Source organism: Equus asinus, chromosome 5 (genome assembly GCF_041296235.1).
Source record: "Equus asinus isolate D_3611 breed Donkey chromosome 5, EquAss-T2T_v2, whole genome shotgun sequence".
Lineage (NCBI taxonomy): Eukaryota > Metazoa > Chordata > Mammalia > Perissodactyla > Equidae > Equus > Equus asinus.
This window is the reverse complement of record NC_091794.1, coordinates 11,609,002-11,626,766: the sequence shown is the minus strand read 5'-3', so window position 1 is coordinate 11,626,766 and position 17,765 is coordinate 11,609,002. Positions and strand designations below refer to the sequence as shown.

Genomic DNA, 17,765 nt, shown 5'->3' with positions numbered 1-17,765 from the left:
AAGTAGGGTGACCAACTTGTCCCAGCTCGCCTGGGACTTTCCTGGTTTCAGCACTGAGAGCCCCGGGTTCTGGGAAATGCTTCAGTGCCCGGCCACCTGGAATGGTTAGTCACCCAGGCTGCTGTCACCTCTCTCGTGGCAGACGTTAACCTATTTCTTCTCAAGGGCAGCTAGGTTTGGACCAATATAATCCTTTCCAGGCCAAGGTGAAAAGCCCACATCTCACTCTCCCTTGCAAATGAGGCCTTCCCACTCTTTGTCTTTACTTTGTTAACTAGGTAACTGAGATACGTTCAGTTCTGGAACTTGTATCATGTCAATGCAAATGGAAGAGTGGTGGTGTATCTAGCACTCAGTACCTGAGAGAGTGAATGATAGAACAGAGCAGGAGTTCCTTGACTGTACCACAAACCGCATGTCAACACACAGGAGCATCAAAGTCCTCTCTGAGGGCAACTTGATGACAGTAACAGTGTCTAAGTACACTGTGAATAATGGAGACAAGTAATCTGGACTTTGCAGTTATCGAAATAAGTATCCTTATTACTGATTTATAAATTGCCATTCCAAGCCATCAATTCCCTTATGAATGGGGTGTCCATATGTCCCTATTTGCTTGAGGCAGGCTCAGATTATGTCTGTTGCCCAGACTTGAGCACCCCCTTTCACTCTCAAAAGTGTCCCCCTATGAAAAAATATGTCCAGGTTTGCATGATAAATAATATGGTCAGCACACTTACCAGTGTAGCTTTGTGACTCCCAGAGCCCAGTCATCCCAGTATGAATCGACAAGTCGAGCTCCTGAATGTTCACAGGAGCACTGGGCCCAGATGTAAGGTGTTCCCGGCAACGGGCAGACAACCCTGTCCCTTACCCCTTCCTCGCCTCTCCCAGCACTCCAGCGCTGCTCCCTTCTCTCTTCTGTCCCTTAATATATTTACTAGCAGATAAATATTTACACGAGGTCTCAGACTCCATCAATAAAAATGCGCCAAAATACCAGTCCCAAGTTTAATTTCCTCTTAATAGACACGTTAACTTTTCCTTCTAAAAGAGCTACCTTTAGTTCTGCATTCCTCTATGTTTCTCTATCATGATTAAAATACACCCTCTGTCTATTTTGCTGGCAAGATTAACTTGTTTACTTCTTTTGGGAGTATAGGCTCTTTCATTGTCTATTTTAAGGTGTCGATACGACTGGGCTGTGACAAGTATGTTATTCTATAAAGTTCTAAAGCCAAGTGTGCAACTCAAAACTAAAGGGACCTCAAGGTTAGGAGGGACATTAGGTTAGTCGAGGCAGGAGGCCAAGGAGCAAGACTCCTGATCCTCCCTCTCCTCAGGTGGGTCACTGCCTTGGCCTCAGTTACCCACCTCCAGAGAGTTGCCCGCTCCTCTGCACTCCTGGTGATGAGGAATATTTTAGGCTGGTTACTTTTAAAAAACTGCAGATGAGAAGGATGCTCTGAGGAGTGGAATTTGCTTGCCCTTTGATGAGAGACATTTGCATTTGTGAAGGAAGTCTCCATGCGTGGGGGTGTCTCCCTCTGCATCAGGAGGGAGGGGGCATGGCCTTATCTCTGGAAACTCTTAATGGGGAAGGCAAGGACTTAAGTTGTTTACTGTCTGGTAACCTCATGTAACTGACCTCCCCCCCCCCCCCAACATCCTCCTTTGTCTTTAGCTGAAGATAATATTTAAGGTGGTGGCTCCTACCATTTACTTAATCTGGTTTGATTCTTATCTAAAAATTATAAGACCACCCAATAACCAGATCCTACCTCCACTGATACCGTTTTAACAACTTTTTAACATATTCTTTCCTTTGTCTTCTAAAGAGATAACTCACATACCTATGCCTTAAATTTAGCCCTACTCTCCACCCATGTTTGCAGCAGCAGCAGCAGCAGCTCTGACTGCCCATGGGTCCTGTCCCCATGCAGCAGCAGCAGCTCCTCCTGCCCGTGGGTCCTGTCCCCATGCAGCACCTCTGACTGCCCATGGGTCCTGTCCCCATGCTATTCCACACTATTCTCTAAATAAAAGAGCACTACTGCCAGACCTTGAGAGTCCAAGAAATCTTTCTTTTGACTCTTCCGCTCACCCACCCCACATCACAGGCACACGCTGATTCCTCCCTTCCAGTGCTGCTTTCTGCACACACTGTTCCTCGTATACCTTGAAATATGCTAAGTGGTCCAGACTAGGAAAGAGATTTACACAGCTGTGTGCTATGTCTTCATGTAATCTTTTTATCCTGGGATGTTATAATAAGAAGTGCTTTAAAAAATCTGTTAATTATGAAAGTGGGTGCACGTGCCACAAATTGAAACCGATCAGAATGGTACGAAGTGAAAGGGAACTGTCTGCTTCTCCCACCCACAGCCTGTTCCCACTCCCCAGACACATACCCATTTCTTAGGTATCTTTCCAGGAAATTTGTGCACATGCTCACACACACATACACACATTTATGGATATCTTCTACATCCAAAATATTCTTCCTGAGCTCTTCTGCCTACGGAGTGCAAGCCACCAGGAAGTCACACAGAGCGAGAGGAGGAGGACGCAGTTCAGTTCTCTCCCAAACACAGGCTCGCAGCTTGTCTCCCTGACGACAGCTTCTCCCGGTTCCAATCCCCCCTGAAGATGCTGCCAGAGCCATTTTCCTAAAATACTGCTTTCCTCATGTCCCTGCCCAGCGTCTAGGATGTTTCCTATAGTCTATTTCTAAATTTTTCTGCCTAACTTTCAGAACTTTCCTTTACCTTGCTCCATTCTATCCATATATTTAATAATGTTATTATAAATCCTAAATCTGAATGCTCACCTGCAGAAAAGGTCAGTTTTATCTTTTTCTCCTGGGAAATGCCACCCTCAGTCCCATCTTTGGGTCCCTGCTCAGGTGCTGCTCTTGAGTATCTTTTCTTCTCTTCTCGCCCTCAGGAAATATCCAAGGTTATGACTAGTCCTTGCATCGGGTGGGGGAGGAAACAACCTGGAGAGAGGAAGTAATTTCCTATAAGTCACATGCCTATTTTCTGGCAGAGATAAAACTAACTCTTAGCCTGGACCACTGGTCTTTACTTTAAACCACGCTCCTTAGATCCTGGAGGTTGTACCACTGGACCTACCCAAGTCACCATAAAGAAGAGACTAGATTAAGTGCAGTAAAATACATTACATTATTAGGTCTGTTAACAGTCACCCAAATGTGAGCTAGAAAAGGATGACATTTCATTCTGGAGGGAGTAAACCAGGGTGATGATCAACGAATTTAGTCCTGATCATTCGCCCAGCAACTCAGTCCCCCCAGACTGGAACTTGCCCTGCTTGAACTGGTAAACTCCTTCACTCACACCCGCTCACTCCTTTCCCCACATGACCTGCTTCCCGCTTCAGCGTGGGCTTCTCCACTGCTGCCCTAGGCCAGCTTCCTAAAGTCTATCAGCCCGCAGCTTTGTATACCGTCTGCCCCGAGACACTCATCTCTGCCAGGACACTCACCTTATTCCTTTACTCCCTAATGCTGCACATTTGTCTGAATAACTTCTGCCCTTTGTCGCCATATTCTGGCTATGATGCTCCATGTACCTGGATGCACCTCAATACCTTCAAGGCCCTCCTCCACTCCTGTCAAGGGACCAATGTCCACACTTGACGTTTCTCAGACTGGCCCATTCTACCACTTGCCAAGGTCGGAACTTGGTCGTTCAGGTCTGCGTTATGACTTTCACGGGTCCTAGGCACTTTTGTCTTTCGGGGCCCTTTCTTCACAAAAAATATTAAAAATTGGATTTGACAACTGTGTTGGGATAAAGACTAATTACTATAACCCAGACTGGATTCATTATTATATATCATTAATATTATATTCATATTTTTCTTTTGAATTTAAAAGAAAATATTTTTGTGGGACCCAAAAAGCATCACGGACCATAGACACTGTACCTTCTGTGTCTGGTGGACAAATTGGCCCTGCCAGAGTCAGATGGTCTTGAGTTTGTCGACGAAAATAATCCATATCCAATCTATAAATGAAAATTTGGGTGAGTTTATTCTGAGCTTAAATCTGAGGATTATAACCCGGGAGAGTCTTTCCACAAAGGAACAGAGCACTCCAAAGAAGTGGGGGTATAAGGGTGGTTATATACCCTCAAAGAGGATGTTTCACGTAGGATTGAAATGTCCCTCCCACAATAGTCGTGAGACTGCTCTGTCGGCACAGCGATTGATGGAAATAGCAGGTAGGTCTTCTGTCTCTGTGAACACAGCAGGGTGGCAGTCTGTTGTCTCCAGCTGGGTGGTCACAGGTGAGCTGGGAGGTGAGTGCAGCAATCAGTTCCTAGCCTAAGGAAAAATGCTTATCCCTAAGGAAATGCTAATGTGGGGGAAAGTTGCACCTTTATCTCAAGGGCCTTTGTTCTGGCCATAGGAAATGTCTAAGTAGATATGCAATGCGTGCTCAATAGCCACAGTCAGGCCCTTTTGAAAAAAAAAAAAGTCAGGCCGAATTAGGTTTATACCAAATGGCTTCCTCATATACTCCAATATATCCTATTGCTTGCCATTTTTATTTGTCAAGTTCAATGTTGTCATAAACTTGAGACATGGCAAAAAGAGAGGAGGGGTGGAAAAGAAGACTTAACCCTTCCTGGTCTAGCTATAGTGAATGGCTTCTCATTTTAATGCCTGCTGCTTCATTGCCACTTGTTTTTTCCTACGCCTATCTTCTGCAGGGTGAATCCTTTCAACTTTTAGGCCTAAGCCTGTTTGGGTGGATCACTTTAGAGGATGGACCTATCAGAGCTTGGAGAGGCTGCAACCTTCCTCAGAAGAAGCAAGGCTGAGCTGCTTCTGCTACAGGCCAAGGCCTTTGAAGGTAAGATTTGTGTGGGGGCCGGCCCCACGGCAGAGTGGTTAAATTTCTGCCTGCTCCACTCCGGCAGCCTGGGTTTGCAGGTTCAGATCTTGAGTGCGGGTATATTCCACTCATCAGCCACGCTGTGGAGGCATCTCACATACAAAGTAGAGAATGATTGGCACAGATGTTAGCTCAGGGCTAATCTTCCTCAAGAGAAAAAAAGAGGAGGATTGGCAACAGATGTTAGTTCAGGGTGAATCTTCCTCACCAAAAAAAAAAAAAAGAACAAAGACTCCTCAGGGCTGCTGGCTTCACTTTATTTTACTGCTTCTAGGTAGGAACTGAGATGTTGGGTTGGATGAGAGAAGCCATTGATTCTGGAGCCTAACTTATTTGCTTGGGATGCAATTGCCTCTATGAACCTCTGACCAAGCAGTTGAGGAGCTTGGTATGTCCAGGGTAGGAATGGAAATTCGTAAGGAAGAGCAGGAGGGCTGGAAGGCTGTTCAGGCCCAGGCCCTGCTTCCTTGGCCCTCAGACAGGTTTTCTTTCAAGGAAGCACTAACACAGACACCCAGGAGTGGTCCCAGATAGAGCCTTTCTCAGAAAGCTCTTCGTAGCAGTGAGTACCACAGAGGAGAGAGCACTCAGACTCAGATGTAGGTGGGCTTGGTTCACTGTAGGGAAGAAAAAGGAAAAACCCTAGTGATGAGGATTTTTAGGCTGCTTAATTTTAAAATGGCTTATGATGAGGATTTTTAGGCTGGTTAGTTTTAAAACTACAGATGAGATTCAGGCTCCAAGGCGTGGAATTTGTTTGCCCCTTTGTTGGGAAACATTTACATTTCTAAGGGAAACCTCTATCTGTGAAGATGCCTCCCTCTCTGTGCCAGGAAGAAGGGGGGATGGTCTTAATCTCTAGAAGCTCTTAATCAATGCCAGAGGCAAGAACTTAAGTTGGTTGCTGTCTGGCAATCTCATGTAACTGGTTTAGGGTGGTGGCGTCTAACCTTTCTAACCTTTACTTAATCCGATTTGATTCTTGTCTAAAAGTCATGGGATCACCCAATGACCAGACCCCACCTGCACTGATACCATTTTAACTTTTTTTCATGTTCTTTCCTTTGTCTTGTAAAGAGATGAATCATATACCTATGCCTTAAATTTAGCCCTAACCCTCAACTCGGGGCAGCAGCAGGAGCTCTGACTGCCCGTGGGTCCTGTCCCCACGCACCAGCTCTGCCTGCCCATGGGTCCTGTCCCCATGCCAGCGGGGGCAGCAGAAGCGGCGGCAGCAGAAGCTCTGACTGCCCATGGGTCCTGTCCCCATGCTATTCCACACTATTCTCTAAATAAAAGAGCACTACTGCCAGATCTTGAGAGTCTAAGAAATCTTTCTTTCGACTCCTCGGCTCACCGACCCCGCATCACCTAGGAAGGCAGGAGCAATGGAAGTTGTCCCCAGCTCTCCTAACCTTGGAACTTTGCCCTCTGGCTGTCTTCTAGGTCCTTGGAGTCACTCAGCCAACACTAAACAAAAGATAATTGGGAGACTTGCTACCCTCATTAATAATTTCTTGGTCATTACAGGCAAGGACAAAGGTTAATGAGAATTTACCCTCAAGATAAAGGCTGAGTTCTACATTAAATCTCGAAATAAATGTTACATTTTTCCCCCTCCCTTTATGTATCTGGGCTGCATGGTCATCTTCTGAATTTCAGCTAATTGGAGATTTAGAGTCAGAGTCACAGTGTACTCTGGCATCAGGCCACCTACATATCTTAATTCCACAATTATTCAACAGTGCAACATAAATACTGACTGAGTGTTGTGCTAGTACTCAGAGTTAGTCAGTATTAGACTTCAATATGGCCAATTATAATTCAAGCCAGTTATGTAGGTCATTTATTTCCATCATAGACCAGTCCTGGGTCAGTTCCCAGTTTCCAGTCATTGGATTTCATGACTATGATTGGATTTTAGAGTAGCTAATTATAATCCATCAAATCAAATACAATAACAGAACTATCCCTGAGGTCAGAACTGGTCATGCAGGAGCTTATTGGAGGCAGTTAGATAAGGAAGGGTGAGATCCCAGCGGTGCCGAGGAGAAAATCAAAACCAGGCCAAAGCATTAGAGATAATTGGATGACACAGTTAGTGGAATCAGCACTGTAAATAATTACTTAAAATATAACAATGCACATAATTTTTAATTGATTTTTTTTTTGGCCAAACAATCCTTTCTCACAGAAATGCACTGGCAGCAAAAAGATGAGAGTCAGCAAAAGTCTTTCATCTCCCTGGGCTGGTAGACAATGGAGTTTGCCTTTTTGAACCTGGCCAAGTGGAAGCAGTGTGATGAGAGTATTTGGCAAGTAGTCTTGGGTTCAAATTCCTTGTCCTTGATCCTCTTTAGCTGAGTGATTAGAGCAAATCACTTCACTTCACTGAGCCTCAGTTTCCTCATTTGTTGAATGGGATAATAATACCTGCTCTGACTACCTTCCTCCGTGAGCACCAAATGAGAAACAAAGGTGAAAAAGAAGCACCATGTGTCGTTATGATACCTGGGAAAGAAAGCTAGACTTGCTGGGTATCAGGGAGGAAGTGGGAGTGTAGAGATAAAGACGAAACACCATTCCAAACCCAAATGTAAGTGATATTTATATTAGAACAGGTAAACAATCTATTTAGAATAATTACAAAACCTAATATAGTATTACTCCAATTTTTATCAATATCGTAGAAAAAAAGACGAAAGAAATGCTCAGATAACAGTGCTTATCTCTGAGTTGTTCTATTATGGGTGATTTAAAAAAAATTTCTGTATATATTTTTCTACTTTTTAAGTTTTCTGCAATAAGCACATGTTACCTTTATATTGGAAATATATTTAATCATCTAAAAATATGAAATCATATAGGCAAACCTCCTGAGTTTACAGATGAGAAAAGAGATGAGGCCCTTGCTTTAAGCCTTGTTACTAGTGTAGGGGAGGAGGACATTTCCTCTCCCCAAATGGGGGTTCGTCTGGCTGGAGAACGAATTAAATTCACATGAGACAGAATAGCAGGAGAAAATTAAACAAAGCTTTATGAGGAACCATGGCCCGGGGCCTTTCTTCCCAAAGGAAGAAAGGGCACCGAAGAAGTGGGGTGCACATAGTGGTTATATACCCCCAAACGGGGTGTTTCACATGTGACTGAAACATCCCTCCCACAATAGTCACAAGATTGCCCTGTGGGCACAGTGCTTGATGGACACAGCAGGTAATGGTCTGCTATCTCGGTGGGCGTAGCAGGAGGCAAGTCTATGTCTGGAGCTGGGCGGTCACAGGTGAGCACAGCAGCAATCGGTTCCTAGCCTAAGGAAAGATACTTAATCTTTAAGAAATGCCAACGTTGGGAGGGGGAGGGAAGTCAGTTACAGGAGGTTACCAGACTAGCACAATAAAATGCAGATTTTATGTCCTTGCCTTTGGTATTCATTAAGAGTTTTTAGAGAGAAGGTCATCTCCTTTCTTCTTCCTGGTACAGAGAGGGAGGCACCTTTTACAGATAGAGATTTACCTTACAAATGTAAACGTGTCCTAAGGAAGGGCAAGTTCCATTCCTCAGAGCCTCCTTCCCTGTCCCAGTTTATCAAAAGCAATCAGCCTCAAATAATCCTGATGCCAAAGAGACATATCTTGGGGTGGCCAATTTCAGGTCCCCACACTAGCAAAGCCAGGACTAAGATCTGGCTGGACTCAAATCCAACGCCATCTGCATTGCCATTTCTGCAATTTTTCACGAATGCAAAGAATTAAGAGTTGACTGAGTTCCCTTTACATTGTCTTCAACAACATCCCTGTCAGGCACTGGGCCTCAGGTGAGGGTTTTGGAAAATTCTCCTCTCCCACTGTTTCCAGGGGCGATAAAAGAAAAAGCTAATCATCAGCAGGTGATGACCCTAATCCTTGAGAGGAAAACTGGAGAAAAAAAGCTAAGCGTATAAGATAGAGGAAGCATGCTGTAGAGGGAGAGCCTTGATTTAAAAGATAGGTGATCTAATTTCTGGAGTCATTATTCTATTGACTGCCACTAATTAGCTATGTGACTTATGGACAACTCTTAATCTCTTTTCTCAGGTTCTTTTTCTAAAAAAAAAGAAAAAAGGAAATCTGTGTCAGGTGATATCTATGTTTCTTTCAAGTGATTACATTTGGTTTAAAATGCAGTGCATTTACCTTATCCCACAAAACGTGTGTGAAATGGGTGCTTTTCAAAAACAAGCCTGTTTTCACAGACATAACACAAAGCAAAATCCATTTTTGCAAAAAGAGGCCAAAATAATAAGTACAATGCAAAACCAGTCTTTAAAATGCAAATGACAAGGAGAAGCAAATGCAAAATCAGTCAGATAGGAATGCAAAAATCCTCTTGCCAGCAGTTTCAGTGGTGGATTGGTTGTAATCAGGGAAATGAGGAAAGGAGCACAGTGTAGACTGTGGTGTCAAGAAAGTAGTGAGCAGCCAAATTCTTTTCAGAGACAAGCATCGCGGAGGAAGGGGAGAGTGCTGCCCGACTTCACCTCCTTCCTGCACTCTGCCCCGAGTTCTACTGCCCTCTCTGGAAAGAGCATCTGGTGAGGGCCGCCTGTCCTGCAGCAATGAGGCCTCCCTGGTTTTTGTGATTCATGTGGTCAGGGTGGTGGTGGTGGTGACAGAGTTGGCATGATCTGCCAGGGCTTTCATCTTTGCGTCCCTCAGCCATGCGTTCAGATTTTCCCTCTTCCAGCCATACGCTCTCCTCTGCCCCCTCCCCTTATCTTCCTGAGGACCTGTGACTGGGAACTTCCGTGAGCTTCTGGTAAGACTCATTTTCTTTTAAAGGTCTGTTTCTTATTTATCTTCCCTGGCTACCTGCCTCAGGTCGGGGAGTACTTGAGAAGATATCTCAGGTATACGTGAGTTCTGGCTCATTTCACCTGAAAACTCTTAGTGGTTAATCCCTTTGTGGAGGGCTGCTTTGTTAGGGATGGGACATGGGGGTGAGGAGGATGAGGAGGGAAAAATAACATATGGGAGAAAATAATAGGAATCAGTTGTGCCATATGACAAAAATAGCCCATATTCTCTCTCCTCAATCCTCCCCCCTCCAATTCTACCATGTAATTCTCTTAGCAGGCTTTCATTCCAAAACGAAAATTAAAAATAAGGTCTAAAGAAACCCTGAAGGACAGACGTGACCACTAACCTATATTTTCACTTAGTTGTAACTTTCTGAGTGAAGGGTTTTGGAGGAGAGCTGGGAGGAGTAAGAGCATCAGGTAACCACCGGGGACCTAGGATTGTGAGTGGAAGGTAAGTGTTAGGTTGGGGGGGTGGGTGAGGTGTAGCAACATGGTCTATGAGGTTCCCAGCCTCTGCTTGCTCAAATGTTTCTTGTTCCTACAGAATCACTGTGTGGGAGTATCTTCACGATGACCGCTCATGGTTTTATCTAACTTTGCAATTTCCTATATTGGTGACTCCAAGTCAACAAGCAGGATTAGCAGAAACGGGATCATACCTACTTGTATGAAAGTGTCCAATGTGTATTTTGTACAAGTACTGTATTATAAACCTTTTTTTTCTCTATAGGGAAGAAGAAATGCTGGATTCGTGATGGCAAGAATGCTTATGTTGAGGCTGAGGTTAAAGGGAGTGGAGATGATGGCGAAATCATTGTTGAGACAACAGATGGAAAGGTAAAGGGATTTTATTTCATCTTAGGGATGACTAAATTCTCTATGTTATAAAATAATTAAATGTGTCCTTTCTCTGATAGTTTAATTAAAAATCTGGAGTAGGAGATGCCACTGATACACTTTGGAAACCTCATTCATCTCTAAGAAGCTCCTCCACTTACATCAAAGATTTAATGACCAGCACTGAGTAAATCAGAGTAAAATGATTGCCAGTGGTCAAGATCGTTGAACCTAGAACTCACAACCTTTCCCACTTCTTTTATCAGTTTCAAGTGTTTTTTTTTAAAGTGCCCCTTGGAGTGCATAGTGATCTAAGGTACTATGAAGCAAGCTGTGTTTGTTTTGTAAGGTGAAGAAAGAGAGGGATAATTTGAAGAAGAGTAGATTGCATCAGAGAAGCCAAGACATGAGGGAATGGTCAGTAATGTCAAATGTTAGAGAAAGAGATTAAGGACTCGGAGAAAGCCTTGATTTCAGAAATAGGAGGTTATTTATGACCTCTGGAAGAGCAAGCCAGGGCCAGTGTTGGCACATAAGCTAGACTATAAGGGCTCATAGCGGGCATGTGTAGTGAGGCTATAACAGATCCCACTCCTCCTCCCTGTCACCAAGGCACCAGGGCAACAGGGTACCCCTGAGCAGACAGCCACTCTCAGACCCTTTGCCTACATCACTGCCCTCAGGTGGCTGCCAGCCTCATGGCCGTGCGCTGGGCACTGTGTCTGGCCTGACTCGGATGACGCATTCTCATAGATTTTACAGATGATTCCCTGGTCACATTCACTTTTCCAATCTCCCAATTCTACCCCAACTCCATAAAAAACAGGAATAGTATCCTATAACAAACAGGTATAATGATTATCAAGAAAGTTTTTTCACAGCTTTGCCTTTGTATTGGGATAATCTTTGTATCTGTATGCTCTAAAGTATTGCCATTTGAGTTACAAAATTCTGGAGGCCTCTCATAAACTATCTCTCATGGTGTCTTAATATGCCTTCCTGACAGTATCTGGACACTAAAAGTCCCACACTAGGTAGATTTTATATGAGTAACTAATGGAATTCAGGGAGGAACTTGAGCCTTCTCAACAGGAACATAAATAGGTAGGCAAGGGAAAATTCAGAATGTCCTAAATAAGGAAACAGAGGGATTCAATTAGGGCCATTTAGCCATGGGACAGTCTCTTATTAAAAGAGAGAAAGCAAATTTGAACATCTAGTTTCCATCATTTTTCATGCCACCTTTTTTTAACAATTTTATTGAGATATAATTTACATGTCATATAGTTCACCTCTTTAAAGTATACAATTCAATGGTTTTTAGTAGATTAAAGAACTGTGCAACTATCACTGTAATCTAATTTTAGATGATTATCACCCCCCAAAGAAAGCTTGTACCCCCTTCACAGTCACTCCCCTTTCTCCCTCCCCTACCAGCCCCAGGAAACCAATGATCTTTCTTTCTCTATAGATTTGCCTATTTTGGCATTTGGGATAAATGGGATCATACAGCATATGATCTTTTGTGTCTGGCTTCTTTCTCTCAGTCTAATGGATTCAAGGTTTATTCATGTTGTAGCATGTATCAGTACTTCATTCCTCTTTATAGCTGAATAATATTCCATAGTATGGATATACCACATTTTGTTTGTTCATTCATCAGTTGATAGACATTTGGGTTGTTTACATATTTTGACTGTTATGTTCACATGTTTGGATATTTCATGTTTGGCTATTTGCCATGAACATGCATATGCATGTTTATGTGTGGACATATGTTTTAGTTTCTCTTAGGTATATACCTAGGGGTGAAATTCCTGAGTCATATGGTAACTGATATATTTAGTGCTTTGAGGAACTCCCAAACTGTTTTCCAAAGTGGCTGCATCATTTTATGTTCCCACTAGCAGTGGATAAGGGTTGTAATTTCTCTACATCCTCACTAACACATGTTATCTGTCTTTTTGATTATAGCCATTCTAGCGGGTATGAAGTGGTATTTCAATGTGATTTTTATTTGTATTCCCCTATGACTAATGATGTTGAGCATCTTTTCACATGCTTATTAGCTATTTGTGTACCTTCTTTGGAGAAATGTCTACTCGAACCCTTTGCCCATTTTTTAATTAGTTTATTGCTTTTCTATTATTGAGTTGTAAGAGTTCTTTATACATTCTGGATACAAGTCTCTTATCAGATATATGATTTGCAAATATTTTCTCCCAGTCTGTGTATCGTCTTTTCACTTTCTGGATGGTGTCCAACTCAGTTTTATTAGACCTTCAGATGAGAAGCTTACTCTTCTGAGCACATTCTCCAAGACTGCTGTGTTTTCACTGCGTTAAATACTTAACAGTATTTATGGTGACGTGTAAACATAATATGGTTACAACTATGATTTTCAAAAGAAATCATCATAAGAAGAGCAGGAAAGCAATAAATTAATGATGTAGAAAGAGGAGACTAAAGTGGTTTGTTTTGTCCTGTTTGTCCTTCCACCATATAATGAGAGCCCATTCCTCCAGCCTCACTCTGCATCTCCCTGGCTCCAGCCGTCCTCCTTCTGATGTTAGAAGTGACTACATTTCCAATCACTGTTGGTCTTGGTAACATTAGCTGAGGCAATCAAGCCAGTGGGTGTAGAGTAATACTTACGGGAGAAAGTTGGTAATGAAAGAAGAGAGAATAATAGAATGAGAGCTAAGGGGAGGTATTTGAAGATGTAAGAGACCCGATTATGTTCTACAGAAGAGAAGGAGTCCTTGAAACACAAAAAATGAAGGGAAGAAAAAAAAAAGGGGTTACTGTTGGAACAATGTCAAAGAAGTCTGTGGGTAGGAATTGGATCAAAAATACAGAGAGAGTGAGAACCTTAGAAGAAGAAGCCGTCAGCAACTAGGATTAAATGGAGCAATCAGTTGATACCAATATTTGTGAATCAAGGAAAAGGGCTATAGGGAATTGTGTTAGGAAACTTTTGAGAGCAACTCTAAGCCACTATTTGGTAATAGCAAGGCATCTATATTAAGAGATTAATATTGAGTACCTATCCTGTCCCTAGCCTTATGATAGGTGCTTTAATAACTATAGAAGGAGAAAACATCAACACTCCTTAACTTAAGGTGCTTATAATCTAGCAGGGAAATCGTCTAACACAGTCAATTATTAAAACATACACAAGAGTTAATGATGTCAAGTTAGTATGGGTTGTATACATGGTAAAAGACTTTAAAAAAATGAGCTGGGGGAAGAGGGGAGGGTTGGAGGGAAGAGGATAGGGCTTGAAGTAAGTCTAAAAGGATGAGTCTGCTTCCTTGATTCTTCACTCCAGATTCCTTCTTCTACCCTCCAGGATATATTGAGACGTCTAGAGAGGGGCCAGAGCACGTGTAATGTGATGTGTGTTCTCTCAGAGGCAATCAGAGTCGGCGGGAGCCGCAGGATTAGAGCACTGCAATTTAGAAAAGTTTGATTCAACGGAACACTTTTTTTTTTTTAAAACTTCAGGCAAGGAGAGAGCCTGGGGAGGAGGAACACCTATTTCTCCCATTGAGGTTGGTTTAACTTCTGGCCCCATCCTCCACTGAGGCATATTTTTCTTGACTCTGAGAATTCTTTCCAATATATGGCAAAATGAATGAGCAGAGAAGAAATAGGGGAAAATATCTTCTATTTTTCTCCTCTCTGCAGAGTCTGAGTGTCAAGGAAGATGAAGTCCAGCAGATGAATCCTCCAGAGTTTGAAATGATTGAAGACCTGGCCATGCTGACTCACCTCAACGAAGCCTCTGTGCTGCATACCCTGAAGAGGCGCTATGCCCATTGGATGATCTATGTATGTAGACATGCTTTGCTGCTGAAATATCATGTTGGCACTCATACTGGCGATGTCCCAGCCCTCTATTGGGTGAAGAAGACACATTGAATTTAAGCACACTCATGGGGGATAGTCCTTGAAGAACGCCCACTGGGAAGGGACCTTATCTTAGCTGTTCCCCAATTTTATTTTGTCCGTATTCATAGGTCGAGGTATGCCGAGGTATGAACTTTCCCATAGGTTTTTGTGCTAAAACAAAGGCATGAGGCTTAGAGCCTGATAGACCAGTGTCCAAATGCCAGCTCTGTCACTTACTAGTTGTTAAGTTTCTTATCTTCTTGAAGTCATGTTATCTGTACAGTGGGATAAGAATGCCTGTCTCTCCACGTTAGCTTGGAGGATTAAATAAAAGAACGCAGGGGGCCAGCCCCAGTGGCCCAGTAGTTAAGTTTGGCATGCTCCGCTTCAGCAGCCCAGGCTCAGTTCCCAGGCGCAGACCTATACCCCTTGTCTGTCAGTGGCCATACTGTGGCGGCAGCTCACATCCAAAAAGAGGAAGATTGGCAGTGGTTGTTAGCTCAGGGAAAATCTTCCTCAGCAAAAATAAAAGTAGGTAAAGCATGTAATATAGTGCCTATTACCTAGTTCTATAAATGGAAAGATTTTTTTCTTATAATCACTAACTTGGTGATGGTTGGTTGCTCAGATTCTTTGATTTACTTGGAACCTGTTTAGCAGAAGCAGCACTGAGTAGATTAGGCTAGGATGAAGGCGTTTGGGACCTATTGCTGTAAAGCCTTGACATGCAGCCCACGTGCTCCTTGGCTCCCTGATTCGCCAGATGACTGTATTGGTTCCCCTGGGGAACTGTAACAAAATTACCACAAACTGAGTGGCTTAAAAGAACAGAAATGTATTCTGTCACAGTTCTAGAGGTCAGAGTCCCAGATCAAATCCATTCAGCAGAGCTGCACTCCCTCTGGAGCCTCTGGCGGACCATCGTTCCTTGCCTCTTCCAGTTTCTGGTGGCTATTGGCATTCCTTGTCGCTATGTCACTCCGATCTCCACCTCCGTCTTCACATTGCCTTCTCCTCTGTGTGTCCATGTCCTCTCCTTTGTGGCTCTTGTGGGGAAATGAGCCATTGGATTTAAGGCCCACCCGAATATCAGCTTGAGACCCTTAACTTCATTACAACTGCAAAGACTTTTTCCAAATAAGACGACATTCACAGGTTCAGGGAATCAGGACATGGGCATATCTTTTGGGGGCCACAATTCCTCCACTACAGTGACTGAGTGGTCCACATGAGCTCTTCCCCTTCAGTGCTTTACATGTCAGGTTCCTAATGTTGCTGAAGCACAGACTCTCTTCTGCCTCGAATGCCTGATAGCTGTTTCTGAAACCCACAGGCCTGCTGTTAGCGTCCTCGCGGTCCTCAAAACGTGTGTGTGTGTCAGAAGTGTTAGTAGTTAACAGATCTCCCAAGGGGGAAGTGATCCTAGGTCCCATTGTTACTCTAACCTAGTTCTGTCTCTTCCTGTTAGAAGTCCCTTCTCTGCAAGAATCCAAAAGCTCCCCTCCTTTGAATTCCTTTAAGTAAATATTTGAGCAAATGTTACCCGACAGCGAAAGAGCTGACAAACCTGGAAGTATTTCTAACCTGTTTTCTGAAATCTTTTCTTATCTTCCCTCAGACATATTCGGGTCTCTTCTGTGTGAGCATAAACCCTTACAAGTGGCTTCCAGTGTATCAGAAAGAAGTCGCGGCTGCCTACAAAGGGAAGAGGCGATCACAGGTGCCCCCTCACATCTTCGCTGTGGCTGATAATGCCTTTCAGGATATGCTTCACAGTAAGTGGCTGCCCTACAAAATGAAAGGTAAAAATATCTGATCTACTTTTTCTCTGTGTCACTAAGAGGCACGTAGGCATTGTGAAAGGAGCATGACCTTTACAGTTACCTGACCACTTGAAGCCTCTGTTTCCTTCTGGATAAAACGTTGGCAAAATAGAGCCTACCTCCTAGGGTTAGAGGAACAATTAGCTCACATGTCAAATTAAGTGAGATGACACATTGAAAGTGATCAGCCATGTGGCTGGCCCGGAGTAAGCCCCCTGTAGATGGTAGCTTTTATTACGTAAAGCGCCTGCTAGAGTTTCTGGCACAAAGAAGTTTTTCTGCAGCTATTATTACCCCATGCTTCTTAAAAGGTTTAAAATGGCAAAAGTGTCATCATTAGTCAGTTATCGTTTGTATCTGGAGCAAGGAAATAGGCCTAAAATTTGTGTGTTCTTGTGACTGACATACATTGAGCGAGAGAAAATGTTTTACTCTGTACCATTTAAATGGTATTTTTTCTAACTGTATACAGAGTGAATCCTTTCACTTGTGTCTGACTTCAAACTGCAACCAAGGAAATTTTGAATAAGTTCCCGCCAATATGTAAAAGCTCTGGCAGAAGAACGTTCTGACGTTTTCCTTTCTTTTGCAGCTCGAGAGAATCAGTCTATACTCTTCACGTGAGTGTTTGCCTTGCTTTTTCGTTTTGGGCAGCAGTGAGAGTTTCAATGGAAACAGACACCCACATTTCCCTGGGAATGAAACACAAATTGGCCATCTTTGAATTGTTTGCTCTTTAGACACAAGATACATTCTAGGCAAGAATAAGATATTCAGCAAATTGTCATAACACTTTAGTCAGTGATTACTCCAAATATGGTGCCAGCTAGGCTGCCTCCACCATTTTAGAAGATTTTTAGAACCCACAGTGCACAAGCTAGTCTTAGTCATCTTCTTGGTGGAGAGAGCTCCCTGTATCAAATGACCATTTTCTTTCTTTCACTTTTTTTGCTGAGGAAGATTGGCCCTGAGCTAACATCTGTGCCCATCTTCCTCTGCTTTATATGTGGGACGCCTGCCACAGCATGGCTTGACAAGCAGTGCCATGTCCGCACCCAGGACATGAACCAGTGAACCCCGGGCTGCCAAAGTGGAATGTGTGAACTTAACCGACGAGCCGCTAGGCTGGTCCCTCAAATGACCATATTAAAAGGGGTCTGGACTGGCTAGTTAGGTAGAGAGACTGAAAGCCCAATGGATATGACCATGAAACAGATCACTTGTGGTTGTGGGCAGCCAGATTGGGGCAGGTCAAGGTACATTATGTAGTGGGAACTAAAAGATGGTGAGACTTGGAGGAACAAGAAAAGGGGGTGAGAGGGAGGAAGGGGGGAAGACTTCAATGATACCATATTGTATGCTAATTTTGATGAGAAGAGCATTGGCTGTCCAGGTGAACTGTCAGCATGGTGGCTGAGGGGATAGGCTGAGACTCAAGAGGCAGTGAAAT

At 43.4% G+C, this 17,765-nt stretch overlaps 1 protein-coding gene across 1 annotated transcript in view; it reads left to right on the top strand.

Moving 5' to 3' along the window:
- The first annotated feature begins 10,497 nt into the window (after positions 1 to 10,497).
- MYH15 (myosin heavy chain 15) overlaps positions 10,498 to 17,765 on the top strand; it is a 124,410-nt gene continuing 117,142 nt past the window's right edge. Inside the window, exons 1-4 of the mRNA XM_044771643.2 lie at positions 10,498 to 10,598; positions 14,289 to 14,432; positions 16,111 to 16,267; positions 16,908 to 16,935. Coding sequence (XP_044627578.2) covers positions 14,322 to 14,432; positions 16,111 to 16,267; positions 16,908 to 16,935 — 296 coding nt within the window. The 5' untranslated portion in view covers positions 10,498 to 10,598; positions 14,289 to 14,321. The remainder of the gene's footprint in view (positions 10,599 to 14,288; positions 14,433 to 16,110; positions 16,268 to 16,907; positions 16,936 to 17,765) is intronic.